The sequence below is a fragment of the Malaya genurostris genome, chromosome 1 (genome assembly GCF_030247185.1).
Source record: "Malaya genurostris strain Urasoe2022 chromosome 1, Malgen_1.1, whole genome shotgun sequence".
NCBI lineage: Eukaryota > Metazoa > Arthropoda > Insecta > Diptera > Culicidae > Malaya > Malaya genurostris.
The window spans coordinates 154,031,578-154,048,832 of record NC_080570.1 but is presented as its reverse complement, the minus strand read 5'-3'; the positions used below and the strand labels follow the sequence as shown (position 1 = coordinate 154,048,832).

Here is a 17,255-nt window from a genome sequence, read left to right as displayed (position 1 = left end):
TTCGATTCTAAAGCACAACACGGAGTTTATCATTCCGGTTTTTGCAGACACAACACCGTTTGTGTTGAGCGACTCACCCTCGAAATACGCGATCTCACTAACAAAATATACAACCTTCAAATGGTTATTACAACTTTTAGACTGATCTTGCGAATAGTAACAAAAAACGAGTTGTTAAACTCAAATTTAGAGTAGGAGTTACTCAGTATCATTGATGATAACTACTCAATTTTTGACGTTTCCATGTATCATTTGAAAATGAGTAACAAGTACTCAAACTCTGAGTAACTTTTTCTAAGCGTGCAGTTGTGTCGCCTTGCTGTCTTTGTCGTTCACCGGTGATATGAAATATATGATATTTGTTTCTGTTTTATGATTCATTTTCTTAGATTTGAAAACGGTTCGCTTTTATTTATTTTGCAAATTTCTCCATCAGTTTTTTCTACTAATCTATTTTGTAATTCTACTAGCTAGCTTGAATTTTTCATTGACTGTTTATCCTAATATCAATATCAGAATTTTGTTATCAATTTATCGGAAAATTTTCTTCCACAGAAATATGTATGTTTTTCGTATGGAAATTCATTTTCCCAATTCCCATGCTCTAAGACTTATATTTGGTTTCAAATTCATTTGAGTAATATGTTTTACACGGCCAATTCAGTATTGCTGCTTATCATACCTGAAAGACACTACTGTTTCCGTAACAATTGCAATTATTGTTTGCTTCAGTAGCGCCAAGTAAGACAACGAAAACGTTTTTTCACTACACGAAGCCTCTTATCAACGAACACCAATACGCTGATATCGATTGATAACAGGCTGATTTTGGTACCTTGAAGAACAAGCCAAAATCAGTCTTCAATGTGAATACCAACTAGTAGTTGTCTAGTTATGAATTTATCATCGAACTTCTTCAGTACGCAAGAAAAACGACGGATGGTAAAACTAGACTAGTGGTAGAAAACAATCCTGATAAGATATCCGAGTGGTGAGGCTAAGCTAATCGAAGATAACTAAAGTAAGCGATCATCTTAAATTAAGCATGGATCCGGACAGAAAGAAAAACGTTGTTATGGATTTTACCGACGCAACTGGTGATGAAAAGAAGGATGCAACCCCGACGAAGGAGCAGCCACAAGATCAAGTCAAATCGATCCCGAAGCGGAAGGGCTCAACCTACGTCGACACGCCTTTGGATCCTAACTCGAAACAGTACTCCATGAACGGAGGTCATCGAGGGAAAGTGCTGATCTTCAACCAGATTACTTTTGATGATTACGTCGATAGGACCGGTTCTAATGCGGACGTTGAGAGACTGTGTCACTCGTTGCAGAGACTTGGTTTCCGAAAGGAAGATATTAGCATTTTTGAGGATCTGGGAGTCAGTGAAATTATACGAGAAGCCATAAAATGTACAGTCGACAAAAGTAAATAAACTTGGTTTTAACCAAAGATATTTTTATTTGTAGTGGAGTTGGATCAAGACTTGCAACAATCGGACTGTTTGATGGTGATTATTCTAACCTACGGCGAAATTGGTGATTTTGTGATGGCTAAAAACGACCAGTATCATCTATTCGAGTTCTTCGGAAATTTCACTCCAGCCGCATTGAAGTCCATGGCTGGTAAACCGAAGTTCTTCATGGTTCAAACGGGTCCCGGTAGAAAGCGTGTTAAGACATTGCAGACAGACGGCTTTTCGGACAGAGTGGATTCGGTTTCGGAAACGTTTATCTATCCAGAGTTTGCCGATTTACTTGTGATGATAAGCTCCGATCTTGGTGAGTATAGAATAATCATAACTACTACACACTTAGAAAAATTAACTGATCAAATTTTCAACAGATAACCGTTCGTTTATAGAATTGATGAGCGTCCGGTAATGTAATTATTGATTTCCTATCAAAAACTACCGAGCTGTTCGGTAAATTCAATAACATAAACTAACGAGGGAATCGGTAAAATGGATGTTTTGGATTTCGGAGTTTGATCGATTAGATTAATTCAAGGACATGTTCCTGGCAGCTGTCAAGGAATCTTTTCATTTTGACTCATAGTTTCTTGATTATCTGCTCCATATAAAAGATCAGATGCAACAGTACTGACTCAAATTATTCAGATAGGGAGTTCAGGGATAAACTTAGGAACCGGCCTCCTGTCACTTAAAACAGATCGTCAAAAGTCAGCTGATAGCAACGTAAACAAACAATCAGTAATTGCAGTTGATTTCGGTTTATCTTGTTTGTTGCACCCAATTTGGGCCAATTCTCTAACAATAACTTGACGGTTTACCTCAAATACAGCAGTCAACGTTTTGGGAAATCAAGAGGAAGTAATTTTCCTAATTTGTGGAGAGAATGGTGTTTTAAAACATCGCTTTGTTTAACAGACAAGCGTCAGATGGCTGCTAGAAACGGCTTATTAATTAATAGGAAAAAAGTAAACGAAGAGAAACTGTCACTTGAAATTATGGTTCAGAAATAAAACCTATTGTTATTAGGTTTTTTACCATAACTGCTAACCTCAATCAAATGAACACATTTTGACATTTCAGCAGTACTGTTTGTAAACATAGATGTTTTTGTTTGTCTGTTGACGAATTGAATGAGACCATTTACGATCCATATCGCCAAAATAGAGTTTTAAAACATTTGTTTACGATTGGATACAGTTTGTTTTTGAGATTTATTAAATAAAAGTCACTAGTTGCAAAGTGTAAAGATGATTGTTTGGGATGTGTTCTTCGATTTTTGTTTAAGCTTGTTTGTAAACAGTACCACTGAACTGTCAAGGATGAATTCTTGTTCATTTGTGACGTCACGATAAAAAATCTAATAGGTAAAGTATTTTGGGCCCAGAATGTCACAAGGTTTGCAGTGAACATCTAGAAATGATTGCCGCTCACTTGCCGTAGAACTTCATTAATTTATTCGGACATGAGTGAATTCAACCTAATTTTTTTTCGTGTACTGTTGATAAACAAAAATGCTGTTGCTCTGCACGTTCAAATAAAAGGTTTTCATTCCACTTGTTGTTTGAATGGTTCCAATTCTTCCACAAAATTACGAGCGTTCAAAATAATGGCTGCAAATTCTAGCGAGGGTAGTTTTAGGTATTAGGCTTTCTTCCAGTTCAGGATATTACAGACAGTCATCTTCAATGTCAATTGAACCGAAAAAACGTATAATGTTTTATCTATAGATATTGGTGACGTCAACGTCAAAACATTATGATTCACTGTTCCATATTTTGTTTGTGATTATATTTAGTACTTAGTTCAAGATAAAAACTTGACTCAGATGTCGCATGCTGACATTTCGATTTCGATAAACCGGCCCCCACCGCCATCTTGATGAGATCCAAATCGGAACTTCAAGATCAGCTGATTGCAACGTAAATAAACAATCAGTAATGCAATCGTTTTATGGCTTTTTTCCATGACCAGAGTTTAGACGTAAACCTAGGAACGGCTTAGGAACTAATAGAAGAACATGTATACAAATATAAATTGTTATCTGCATATACGATATTCTGAAAAATTTTCTGAGAAATTTGTTGCTTTATCAAACCAGAACAAAAGTTTATATGTTATTTCGCATCGCTTATTACGGGACTTGTCGGTTGTTTTTGAGAGTTCGACAGTTTCATTTAGACACAGAGAGAAAATCAGTCAGATATTCGATCGAAAAAATCCGAGATTTTGATAAATTCTGAGACATTTAGTTTTCCATAGTGTTCCTGAAGAATACGAGTTAAGTACGATCCAGACGGTCCGTCAACTTCTGTCACAATCAACCTCCAAATTAGTTGTATGAATTCTTCTGTAGACATTCACACATAACGTAACCGTTACGGAACATTTTGATGTGTGAACGTTTCAGTAAAGAAAGTATTTAAATATTTTTGACGGAAGCTGACATTCCGGTGACGGAAGGAGACGGACCGTCTGAATCGTACATAACGCATTGATAGAATATGCTTCGATTATGAATCTTATTTCAATGGAAACAGAACAATTTATATTGCTTTTTCTTACAGGACCCTCTGACGATCATGGAAGCTGGATGATTCAAGAGTTTTGCAACGTCATCGATGTGTGTGATTTGAAAACATCATCAATTTATGATATTTTAACCGAGACGAACGATGCAGTCTTAGGACGGATCTCAAATGCTGACGACGATAAGGATAAAACAAGACAAATGCCCACGTTCTATTCTACACTTACGAAGCAATTGTTTTTCAATTGATTGAAATAATAGCAGTAGCAAAACATCCTACAGATCCTGTTACTGATTTATCCATTATGTGATCATAGAGATTTAACGGAAATATTAATTCTCAAGACAAAGACTGTTTTTATTAGAATGTCACATTGCCCTTTGACGTGTATCGAGCTTTTAGTAAACCAATGTAGATGACTCTATTTCATCGGGAATGTTTACAATAATTTTGAACCTTACTGTGCCTACTAAGAAAATGATAAAATTTTGTGGTACGTTGATCGTCTGTTGAACTGCAATCCTCATAGGCGTTACTGCCAACGGACAAAATATGACTGGGACCGGACCCTATCAGCCTGGAGCGAAATCAATCTTCAGTTCAGCAACGCGCGTTTTAGAACATTAATGTTGAAGTTAATTTTTTTTCGTCATATTCTTATTTGTACCACGGCGAAATATACTTTCGTATTTTTTTCAATGTTTTGAATTGTCTGAAAAGCACCGTTAGTTTGTTTATGTTGGTGATAAGAGCTGATGCAGTCGATCAGCACCTTGAATGCTACAAAACAGCAGAACTCCGACATTATTCATCGTCTCTCATGCAAGGTGAACGGCTCATAAAAATCCACAGAAGGCAGCCCATTTGTTGATGAGTACAGAATGCTTTTCCACGGCGTTAGTGGTTAAACCGCAAAGTTTTAATTAAATCACTTTGCATTTAGTTTCCGTATATGTTTCACTTTGCGTTTTAGTTTTCGTATTTTGAATTCGCACTCCTATATAGACAACAAAGACGTAGTCCTACGTCAAAATGTGCGATACCAGTGCAGTGAATAGTAGTACAGAAATCTACGCACTCACACATTCACAATAGCAAATTTTCGGGAATGTCAATTATTCCTCTCAAAAAGCGAATTTTTGGTGCAAGGGAAATCATCCTAATGATCAAATCAATCACAAAAATTGTCCTTTTTATCCAAGCTAAAGTTTTAAAATTCGCACCGTAAAGTGAAATAAAATTTTAACTTTTAGAAAATCTAACTTTGGCTCTTTAAGAGATTCGCAGATTTGATCGCAGCAGGCGAACGCGTCGCACGTGAAAAATTTTCACTTCCGTCAAAATGTTTAGTTCTTGTTTTCATTTTAGTGGAATATATCTGTATAAAATGTTCATTACGACCTAAGTAACAAAAGTAAACAAACCGAGATTTTTATTGCATTCTGTTAGGAATGTCCTAATACACGCACTACCCGAACACCGTTTCTCGATTCACTAAAAAATCTGTCAACACATTTGACGTATGTCGAAATCAATTAAAAATAATCATTAATGCTACTTTCGTCAATTGGCAATGTTTTGGCCAATGTACCAAACCGTTATGAATCCTTCGTCAAACAAAAGCGAAAATTATTAAAACACACTTAAAACGAGTCGACTGTCATTTTTTTCCACTTGACATGCAAAACTAGGTCTTACTAATGTTTTCGAGCAAAACTGGCTTCCACACAAGTGCGAGTAACAAAACGACGAATGAACACTGTGACTTTCGCAAAACGACGTAACTAACAGAATCAAAACGACTTATGTGTCAAGTCAAGCAAGAAAAAAGGACCTATCATACTATCCAATGTACATGATCAAATTACAAAATGACGTAAGTGTCGTTTTTGCCTAAAAGTTATCTTTGTAGTTGAAAATTGCGAATTAGTCACTATGATAACATACGTTGCACGCATACAAATTGGACGATTTAGTGAAGAGATGAAGTTGTTTCAATTACTCAGTTTTAAATAGGATTTAAAATTGTGCGATTAGTTTTCAACATCGCTTTTCTCGGTTCAGCTGAAATGTTACATTCGTCGTTTTGAACATTTTATGCAGATATTTTAAATTATGTGTTTATTATTATGATGTTGTGCTAAGTGGAAATGAATTTTAGTTTATTTCTCATTGAATACGTGAAATTCGAATTGCAGTACCTGTGTCGTATTTATAAGAACTGACTCACGAAGTCTTTTCACCATTGCCGACCTTCTGTGTGTTGAATTCACGCGTTTTTTTTTTGAGAACGGCCAATAAGCCACTTGTCAACTTCCACTTTCGAAAGAAATTGCAAGCGAGCTATGAAAGACAGAGTATTAAATTTAACACCAGACGAAAGAGAAAACTTTTCTCTGCCGTTTACTATTATAACTTACTCTCAGCGAGTGCCGAGTCATTCGAAATTACTCTTCAAAGTGAATGTTGATGGATGGTTTATTGGCCGTTCTTAAAAAAAAGGCGTGAATTGGTGATTACATGGAACAGCCCCGAAAACCATGCTGGTGATTACATGGAACAACATGAAAACCATGCTGAAATTGAACGAATTGGGCTTCGAATTGCTCCCTCATCCACCGTATTCTCCAGATTTGGCCCCCAGTGACTTTTTCCTGTTCTCAGACCTCAAGAGAATGCTGGCTGGTAAAAAATTTAGAAGCAATGAAGAGGTAATCGCTGAAACTGAGGCCTATTTTGAGGCAAAGGACAAATCGTACTACAAAAATGGTATCGAAAAGTTGGAAGATCGCTATAATTGCTGTATCGCCTCTGATGGCAATTATGTTGAATAATAAAAACGAATTTTGGCAAAAAATGTGTGTTTCTATTAAACGATACGAACTTTTCAGCCGAACTGTTAGACCATTCGTCTTTACGTCGAATTTATATTGAACAATCCAATCAGCGTTGTCACCACGAGATAGCGTTATGGTGATTGTTTTGACATATCCCATATATTTAGAAAAATTTTTGACGAATTTTTCAATTTACTTGAGTTTGAAAGAATGCAGATGGCAAAACCTTACAAATATGAGTAAGAAAAACGATTATTCACGTGTTGTCATCAAACATATGATTTCAAATTGTCCTATACTCTTGACCATCTCGGATGAAATTTGAAATTTTCAGTTCACATACAGATTTGATTTAGATGATAAAACATGAGTAAATATTGTAATAAAACTTTTGCTCATAATTTATCAATTAATCTCAAAATCCAACCCAAAAAACAAAGAATATCCCAGATATGAAAACAGTACCCAACCTCACTTCTTCGAATTTGGTATTTCATGTTACGATTTCTCTATAAATATCAATCAAACATACCACGGAATGTTATTGAATAATTAATGATCGATTTTTTACCAAATTTTCACACGTTTTTGTATGTTAGTATTCGATTCATAAGAAAAAAAAAACCCTGCATTTCGTTCGAATCTTCAAGCAAAATCAGAAAATTATCATCATTTGTAAACAGTACCGCTGAACTGTCAAGGATGAATACTTGTTCATTTGTGTCGTCACGATAAAAAACCTAATATGTTTTTAAACACATTCCCATGGAATGCATGTGAAATTCATAATGAAATCCGAATGAATACGAGCTCTAATGCAATAACCGATTCCGAATGAATGAATTATACATAAGCCGAATGTAGAAGGACTAAATATTTATTTTTGTTAACATATTGTCCCGTTTGACAGAATTCTGTTGAATTGTCAATTGTTCTACTCAATGAATCATTAAACTAACACAACAAAAATAAATCGGAAATTTGTTATCATCTGGTTTTGATATGACACTATCAAAAGCAGATAACAGATAACGATGCCATTTCGCGGGAAGCCAATCGACTTATGTATCGACCGTGAACTCAGACTAGTCGGTTAATTTTTGTGTGTTGTGTGAAATTGAACCTTAAACTAGTTTAAAAATTAGTGATATACAGTATCCAACAAACCCAAGTTTTTGTGCATTTCTCAGTTCTCAACAGTGTAAAACATGCATAGACCCAGTCGACCATTAGCGTTGAATCATATTGATATGGATTTTATTGATGCGAGTCCAACCGGTCAGGAAAATGAAAGTGAAACCAACAGTCAGACGGCGTTACCCGATATGGAACTGATTGAAAATATTGGAGGAATCCTTGAACAAGAACATTTAATCAGTGTCGATAGACCGCCATACCCTGCTTCTAAACGATATCCAATGAATGGAACTCATCGTGGCAAGGTACTGATTTACAATAATAAAACTTATGACGACGATGAGAAATATCCTGATCGAGAAGGCACAGAAAAGGATGAGGAGCGGTTGATTGATTCGTTGCAGAGACTTGGTTTCCGGAGGGAAGATATTCGCGTTTTTAATGATAAGACCGTCAGTGAAATTGAACGAGAAGCGAAAAAATGTACAATACACAATTGATTTTAGTTTGAGTTAGTATTACAATGTTCTTATTTTCAGTGGAAGCAGATCAGGACCTGGAGCATTCAGATTGTTTAATGGTGGTCATTCTAACCCACGGCGAAGAAGGCGATTTTCTAATGGCTAGCGATCATCGGTATCATTTATACGAGTTCATCGAACACTTCACTCCAACCAAACTGAAATCGATGGCTGGTAAACCTAAAATATTCATAGTTCAAGCATGTCGTGGTAGTAAAAATGACAGAGGAGTTCTTTTGCGAGCTCGTGGGCTGCAGAATAAATATGCTAAAGATAATGCAGATTCAACCTCATCTACGTATACATTTCAGAAGTCTGCCGATATGCTTGTGATAATGAGCTCTCATCATGGTGAGTAAAAACCAAGTGATTTGAAATTTAATAAGGTGTCGTGGAAGTCTTTAGAATAAATAATATCAGACCTGTTTGATATTCGCTACAATTTAGCATGATGTCACGATTTCTGTCAGAATTTTTCCAGTTTGCTGACAGTTTCAAATTTATACTAAGGAATTAGCTAGAATCGATTTGGTTACTAATTACTTATTGACATGGAGGAAACATCCAATTTTCATTTTATTCTTGTAGAATAAAAACAACAACAAACCGTTCCAACAAACTGAACGAGTATTTCGTTCAGTATGATCACAGACTAACAGACAGGACACTCAAATTAGATTCTTCAATCATTTTAACGGTCATTTCGAATATTCCTTTATTTGGGACAGTACTCACGAGTGTCATGATGGCGCCACGTTACCCTATCAAAAACATCCCGTCTGTCATCTAGACTGTGTTTATTTTTTCATTTATCATCAGAGTTGCCATTCATACAGAATTACCTGTAATGTATTGATTTGTATACCCCCATGCGAATTTCATGCAGGATACAAATTTAATACATATTGCCAAAACTATATACAGAATTGTGCCTACTTCTCATCCTACAACGCAATACAAAATCGAACCCATTTTGTTACAATATTTACTTGCTTCTGGTCTGCCGTCACTTAATTTCGGGTGAAAATTACCAACACAATCAAAAATAGTCTAGATGAACAACGTTGAGTAAAATAAATGTTTACCTTCCAACATCGCTAAAAAAGTTAAATATATTATCAGCGTAATCCAAAAATTTATTGTGACGATTCATTTTCAAATATTTCGATGAAATCAGGCAAACCTGCAAGCAGCTGATCAGTGTTGACAAACGAGGGGAAACCAACTAGTAAAAAAACCTTTATGTAACACAAGGGGTGTATAGATAGTAGATAGTTCGCGCAGTACAATATAGGTGGAACTAGTGCATAACGAAAAATTATTTTTATAAGAATTTACTCATACTGTCATGTCTGTTAGTCTGTGGTATGATGTTCAACAAACGCTCAACACAAAACAAAATCTAACCACGCCGTTTTTAATGGCCCGTGCAGTACGGTTTCCACCCAGTAAATTTCGTTAAGCCGTATCGGACCGATCACTGAATTTCAGAAATTTTTTAGATTAGGCGAAATGTATTTTTTTCTGTATTTACAGTTTGATTGTTTATTCATCTAGAAGAAAGAATATTCATTATTCTATTGTTTACATTTCAGGGCATTTTTCTTTTCGCAACCAAGCAACAGGAAGTTGGTTGATCCAAGAGTTTTGCAACGTCATTGATCGGTGTGATTTGGAGACCTGCACAATTTACGATATTTTAACCGAGACAAACGATGCAGTTTCGAAGCGGATCTCGGATGTTACCGACGCTAAGTATGACAAAAAGAAGCAAATATCCAGTTTCTATTCCACACTCACCAAGCAGCTTTATTTTAAACCAAAGCCCAATGTAGCCTAGAGAGAAAGAGAGCGTCTAGTATTTAGTAGATCTATTTCCTAGAGGCAAAATAAAGGTTGCTCCGGCTTCAAAGTAAATGAACTAAGTAGTTTTCCAATTATAACCTACATAAAACGAATAGTAGTGATAGTACATACTTGCATTTTTTAAGAGTTCTAATTTATCTAACAATCTATTGGAATATTTGGTTTGAATTGAAAAACTCGTGGTAGAAAAGGATTGCGGTACGAAAGCTTGAAAGAAAACATCGGCTTGACTTGGTAGCATAAAGCCACCACTGTAGTTGACGCGTCTTTTGTTAAATTTCTTACCGTTAAATTCTAATACAAGACCTGATAACTGGTTTCTTGTTCATCCTTTCTTCATTGTTCTTCTTTTCGTCATCGTTGCCAATATCAAAATTCTATTTCAGAGCTAATCGCCCTTATTCTGAATAACGTCGTATCGTTTTTTCGCTCGTATTTCATTTGTATTCCCCATAACGCTAGCAAAATCAAAGGTAGCTATGATTCGATCGAACCACATTCGATCGAAAAATCAATACGTCGTTATTCAGAATAAGGGCGAATATGTGGTGTGCTCGGGTATATACTGATATTTCTCACTGTTATCTTGATAAATATTAACAAATCTCTGTTTTCGGTATCTTTTTGGCAACACTGTTTTCGACAGATCACGCGTGAATCGTGTCTTGCGTTATTGTCAAACTCGTTCTGTTTGGTCTATAATTTAATCATGAACCGTCGTTTGGTCTATACATTAATCATGAATAGCGGCTGGCAAAGTTGGAGGAAGATCCACTTTTTTATCGAAAAATTGTGTTCAGCGACGAAGCTCATTTCTGGTTACATGGATACGTCAACAAGAAAAAATTGCCGCATCTGAGGTGAGGACCAGCCAGAAGCATTGCCAGAGCTACCAATGCATTCCAAAAAAGTAACTGTTTGGGGTAGATTATGGGCTGGTGGCATTATTCGTGAAATAATACCGGTTGATATGTTGAAGAAAGTTGGCCAAAATTGGACCTTGCGCATGGGCTATCTAAAGCGGAGCCGCAGTCAACATTTTTTTGAAATCATCTTCGAACATTAAATTATATTGATCGTTCTATTGATACCAATAAAGATTTTAGAAACTTTCTCAATTTTTGTGTGTTTTATTTTTGAAAATCAAATCCAAATTCTTCAGATTATAACTTTCATATGAATTGTAATTGAGACTACATTCAACATTCATCGTCCACAAAAATAACCCACATTATCAGATCCGAATGAATTCCGAATCAATTCCGAATCGGCGAGAAATTTACATTCGGAATTTCATGTGGAATTCCGAATCAATTCCAACTCCAGTGCAACAACCGATTCCGAATGAATTTCGCCTACAACCGGTTGATTCGGAAATCTGTCGGAATTGAGTGAGAAGATGTGGACTGAATTGGCAATTCGTCTTCTTTTTTTTCCGATTTTGCACGTTTTCGTGCTGATTTTCAGTTTATTTTTAAATGAAAACATTACATAACTGAATATACAAATTTAAATCTTCATGTTTTTCGGATATACAGAACTAGTAAATAACCAGTTCTTCTTAGAATTCAAACATAAATTGTTGAAATTCACTGGAAATTAACAAAACGGCCTACCTTAGTCAGCATCATCCATTCCTCTAGCTGGAGTGTAGGGAAATGGCTTAAGGTGCCTAAATTTTACACTAACACATTCATACAAAAGCGAATATTCAATGACATTTATAATCTCACTGTCAATCGGGTTGATCGAGCAGCCAACTCAGGCCAAAATTCTAGCACTGAACCGATCGAACACTGAAAAATCATGCAGTCGAGTAAGAATTCATTAAGCATTCCGTCATTTCGATTATGTGGGAAGATGCATTTCTACTTGCAAAAAGAAGCCAGTTGCCTGGTCCTGTCCTAGGTTCTAAAGAAAATAATATTTGCTGATTTTGATAACTACGTCCAGACAATTAATGGTAGAAAAAATGCCACTCAAATTGCAGCAATCTTTGCACTGAGTATCAATGACTTTAACCTTTTAAGTTTTACTTAACGTCACAAACGCTTTTTTTCGTACAAAACCAACGCATACTGCGATCGGTTCATTTTCTAGACTGCCTTTTCCATCCATTCAATTATAAATTCAACTCTAACAACGTGAACAAATTAAATCTGAGTTTGACAAATCAAGTGTGAACTGTAAGAATATGAAAATACACTAAATAAAAGTTGAAGCGTTCTGTATGGGAATACTTGACTTTCATAATAATTGGCACAATGACGCTGCAATAAAATGTAGAGGCGCTGCTTGTTTAGAGATGATACTTTCAGCAAGAGCTGTCAAATCGGTAGGAAAATTTTGATTACGTCTCCTTTTTAACGATTTCCCATAAAAACGGGCAAATTCATTTAAAAAATCATAGTAGAAGTGGAAAATAAAGATTCTATTTTGAGGTGGTAATGTTGATCTTAATTTATTAAGCGAAAAATAACGTTTATTTAGAGTTAAGCATTATACTTCGTTCAATATTATTTTTCAAATGCCCGGAAATATGAAATAAAATATCTAAAATAAATGATACTCGATCGCTAAACATTCTACTCGAGAAATTATTATCGCACTGGTTGCTATTTAAAACAATGCTGTTCTGAACAACCCCAATTTCAACATTTCTGAAGATTTTCCATGTTTAATCGTAGTTTACACTAAAAAAAGTAGTAGTAATCATTTTGAAATCGATTTTCTTCTACTCCGAATTTGTTTTTATTGCTGATATCTATTAGTACTATTAAATAAACAAACAAAAAATCGTTGCAAATCACTACTGACGATATGAAAATTTTCGGAAGAATCCTCCTTTTCTTGGTTTCATTTTTCATTGGCAGGTGTCGCTACCGGTAATTCAGCTTTGCGATAATGTGCCAATAGAAACTGCAATAAAATTACTGTAAATTTTCATTTTACTGTGGAACGCATCTCATGAAGTATGAAGTCCGAATCAATGCGGACCTCCAAATCTCGAATGAATTTCACCACGAACAGATTTGTGCGGAAATCTGTCGGAATCGGGCGAGAGAAAATTAAATAAGGCTGAGTAACTGTTATTTTGACGGACTTTCATAAAGATTACGACTCGGGTGCCAAAATCCGCTTCATTGATGATTAAATAGTTGAAAGCTGTCTAAATAATTTACCTAGATGCTGAGTTTGTGCACTTTTTTACATGCTGGGAGAGTTTTACTCAGAATCCAATGAAAGTACACAAACTCAGAATCTAGGTAAATTATTTAGATAGTTTTTAACTAGTTTTGGGTAGGTAAGGTTAACAAGATAAGAGATTTCTGTTATTTTTCAGTGAATTTCACCTAATTTTAGATATTTATTCTACGATCTTTCTGAGTACTGTAAAATTTTATTTACTTTTAGGTGCATTCAGTTTACCGTGTGGGAGACAATGTGCTTTGAGCTGCCCTCTCTGCAGGCGGTTCTATTTTGTTGGTCGTTGAGCTCTTATTGATTGACATACTGCACGAAATATTCGTTCAGTTTGCTGGAACGGTTTGTTGTTGTTTTTTCTCTTGCAAAAATAGTGTGAAATCTAGGTATTACCATCATATAGAAAGAATATTTGTTGTTATTCTACGTGAATTAGAAGTATTGTACAGGTATGTAGTGTTAGTTTTTAAAGTAAGTGAAAAAATTTCGGAAATTGTTCAGTAAAACAAGGGGCTCCAACTCCTCATATTAAAAATGGCTCAACAATGGACCTCTGTCTGTCGGGTTTGTTGAACGAAAAAAATGGCATTCGGTTCAACGGTCTGTTTCAAAATCGGCAAACGAAGGTCCTGTGTAGGCCTCCCGTTGAACGATTTATTGGACGTTCATTGGACCAACGATCCAACGTATTGGACCAACGAAGGACCACCGTTGAACGTTTTTTTTTTCTAAGAGAGTGTCGTCAACATTACGCTTGAGATGTCGTCAGTATGATATTAACACTCTAATCTCGACAATGAGCATGGCCCCAAAAATTGCTAGAACGATTTTGATAATTTGGGACTTATTTGGAAGTTTTTCAAATCCCTAGAAACTTTCGGGTATGAACTCGAAAAATGACAGTACTTTCGTTTTATATTAGTCAGGAATTGTCGCACCGCACTGTACAGGAAAAAGTAGTACAGAGGGCGCAATTTTGATGGATTATGTCTATTTTTGTTTCTAGGGTTCTAACCGGACGAACCTGTCCTGTATTGAGTTCGGATATAACCACCAACTATAGTCGCAAATTTTAAAAAATATTTCGTTTATTTCTGATAAATTAATACACTTCGTTACGCGCGTAACGATGATTGAGTGGGTTCTCATCAGACTACGTCGTAACGCAATTGTTAGTATTTGTTCGCAAGAAAATCTTTGTATAGTATAGAATACAATTTGTTATCGAACGCTCGTTGCAGCGTACACTCTGACCGCTCACTAATCCTATGGTGAAAGAAAATAATTTACTGTTGGCTCCTACGAGTATTACACGCAAAAAAAAAACTACATAAAGTAGACACTGATACAGACCGCCAGAAAAGATAGAGAACAGTACTGTTGGCTTATGACAGGGACTGGATAAGGGATGTTAGTGCGTTTGTTTGTGTGCTCACGCAATCGCTCACACTCAATAAATATGGCAGACTAGCGGTCACTAGCGGCATTCACGCTTGACACTCACACTTGCCCAGGCACGCCATTGCGACACTCACACGAGGCATTTCAACATACGAAACCACGTCGGAGAAAGGCCTTTTGGGAGGAAGAGGAAAGGTTCGGATGAAGCACACACGGTACGACACTATTTCCTGAACAATAGCTGCTGTTGTTGTTCCGGACTGAGCTTCGCGAACATTAGCTGAGAGGAAGATTGTGGGATTCCATGGTTCAGAGCTAGGACCTTGGTGATTATGTTGAAATCTTCCGCCGAACGAGACGTGATACCGGATTGGACGAGCAGGTTCTGTAGCTGATTATCGCTTCGAAGTGGCTGGAAACCACTGTTTTGCTGGAAGATCGGTAGCTGTTGCGACGGACGGAAAGGAGCGTTGGATGATTGCTGCTGGGGTTGCGAATTGAAGCCGAAGTTTCCGGTACCAGATTCGTGTCGGAAGACCCGATTGCGTTGCAGATGTGGTAGTTGTTGGTCCTGCGGAAGCTGAAGTTGACTGTTCAGTGGAGTTGGGAAGGGATTGACGTTGAACGTTTGGAACGGTTTCAGAGGAAGTAGCTGTTGCTTCGAAAGCTGAGGCGGAGACGGTGGAATGATTGGGAATTGCTGGACTGGCGGACTGATGGATTTCACTTGTTCGACGAATGTGTTTCTCGGTTGGAAGTCAACCGCTTCTTTGAAAGGAAGCTGCTGTTCCACTGAAATCGGAATCGATTTGCCTGGTAGCGAGACGCTCGGGATGAACTGTACAGCCGGTCCGGTGCGCGGGAGTTCTTGGATGAATTGTGCCTGAGGTTGCTGTTGTTGGAGTGGCTGAGATTGTTGATTGTTGGGTTGCTGCTGGACGGGAAATTGTTTGAACAGTGGTTGTTGTTGCTGCTGCTGTTGTTGTAGTTTGAACTGTTGTTGTTGCAGTTGCTGTTGCTGTTGTCGGAAAAGACGTTGCTCTTCTTCAAACTTTTGTAATCGGATACGCGTTTCTTCTTCCAATCGGAATCGTTGCTGTTGCAACTGTTGCTGCTGTTGAAGTATCAGTTGCTGTTCTTGAATGATTTTATTTCGAAGCAGTTGTTCCTGAATGCGTTGCTGGTTTTGAAGAGTGATCAATTGTTGTTCCAATAATCGAGTTTTTTCCTCAAGAGCACGCGTATTTAGCGGAACTGGAGTTTGAACCGTGGGCGGGTTTTGATTCTGGTTTGTGGTTGAAGAAGCTTGAGAAATCGGGATTATCTTCGGAAACGACGGAGTAGCTCCCGTGAAATCGACGGGGGCTTTCTTCGTAGGAACCTGCAGCAACGGAATAACGTTATGTGGAACTCCTAGCTGATCTTGCTGTACCGTGAATGCGGCAACTAGTGGAGCTTGGTAGATCTTTACATCTTCACTCTTGACCTTTTCGATATTCTCACCATCGGCATTGTGAGTTGGTGCCTTTGTGGTTGTGGTTGTCGTCGTAGAAACCGTTTCCGTTGGTGTAACCTGCGAAGTGACAACGCTTGGTATAGGCGTAACGACCGTGATCGAGCTCTTTTCGTCCTTAGTCTCATCCAGGTTGTTGGTACCCGATCCGGACGACACACTACGAGCTACTTGGTTAGAATCAACATCGTTTTCACGCTCCTTAATGGGATCCGGAACTGATTCGGAACGAAGGAGATCCACCTTTGGAGGAATCAGAGTAGTTTTCGGTTTGCTAATAATGATTGTTTTTATAATCTCGTTGCTTCCGTTGTCGCTTGTGGAATCCGCTGCCTCATAGCTGTGGTACCGGATGTTGGTTTCACGGTCACTGTACGTACTTTCCTCCAGTATTTCATCCAACAAGGTGGTGGAAAAATTTTCCTCCGTCGTATTGGAGTCATTGAGCTGATCACTTTCTTCCTCTTGGCGATCCTTCAGATGCCGCAATGCACGGAGCAACGCTTTCCGTAGCGTGGAATCTATTCGTATCCGTTTCACGTCCGGATTTCGGCTTTGTGAATCGCTGGAATCGTCGGAACTGTCCGAGCTGGCCGAAACCAGGGCCAGCAGAAGTGCGGTAATACAGAGATATTTCATCTGAAATCGAAAGAAAGAGAGAGGAAAAAGTGTTCGTTAGTTTCCGGTTAGAATCAATCAAAAATTAGATCAAATTGGAACTATTAGGAGGAATGCATAATTCCGTTGTTTGTGGTATACCATTCCATGATG

At 37.3% G+C, this 17,255-nt stretch overlaps 3 protein-coding genes across 3 annotated transcripts in view; 2 read left to right on the top strand and 1 right to left on the bottom strand.

The window, feature by feature from the left end:
• Positions 1-850: 850 nt before the first annotated feature.
• On the top strand, positions 851-4,354 carry LOC131425499 (caspase-1-like). The gene is made up of 3 exons (XM_058587443.1): positions 851-1,415; positions 1,473-1,784; positions 4,042-4,354. The coding sequence occupies exons 1-3, from the start codon at positions 1,046-1,048 to the stop codon at positions 4,251-4,253; spliced, it is 894 nt and encodes a 297-aa protein (XP_058443426.1). The 5' UTR covers positions 851-1,045; the 3' UTR covers positions 4,254-4,354.
• Positions 4,355-7,922: 3,568 nt separating this feature from the next.
• Positions 7,923-10,345, top strand: LOC131425488 (caspase-6-like). The gene is made up of 3 exons (XM_058587433.1): positions 7,923-8,462; positions 8,519-8,851; positions 10,096-10,345. Exons 1-3 carry the CDS (start codon positions 8,051-8,053, stop codon positions 10,338-10,340), a joined length of 990 nt encoding a protein of 329 aa, XP_058443416.1. The 5' UTR covers positions 7,923-8,050; the 3' UTR covers positions 10,341-10,345.
• Positions 10,346-14,640: 4,295 nt separating this feature from the next.
• LOC131426255 (putative mediator of RNA polymerase II transcription subunit 12) overlaps positions 14,641-17,255 on the bottom strand; it is a 44,080-nt gene continuing 41,465 nt past the window's right edge. The window contains exon 2 of the mRNA XM_058588854.1: positions 14,641-17,123. Coding sequence (XP_058444837.1) covers positions 15,195-17,123 — 1,929 coding nt within the window. The 3' untranslated portion in view covers positions 14,641-15,194. The remainder of the gene's footprint in view (positions 17,124-17,255) is intronic.

Excerpts from the sequence above, each read along its gene's own strand:
- LOC131425499 (XM_058587443.1), top strand. The coding sequence starts at position 1,046 with ATGGATCCGGACAGAAAGAAAAACGTTGTTATGGATTTTACCGACGCA. Across the intron at positions 1,416-1,472 it reads TATACGAGAAGCCATAAAAT|TGGAGTTGGATCAAGACTTG; the intron begins GTACAGTCGACA and ends TTTTATTTGTAG. Across the intron at positions 1,785-4,041 it reads GATGATAAGCTCCGATCTTG|GACCCTCTGACGATCATGGA; the intron begins GTGAGTATAGAA and ends TTTTTCTTACAG.
- LOC131425488 (XM_058587433.1), top strand. The coding sequence starts at position 8,051 with ATGCATAGACCCAGTCGACCATTAGCGTTGAATCATATTGATATGGAT. Across the intron at positions 8,463-8,518 it reads TGAACGAGAAGCGAAAAAAT|TGGAAGCAGATCAGGACCTG; the intron begins GTACAATACACA and ends TCTTATTTTCAG. Across the intron at positions 8,852-10,095 it reads GATAATGAGCTCTCATCATG|GGCATTTTTCTTTTCGCAAC; the intron begins GTGAGTAAAAAC and ends TTTACATTTCAG.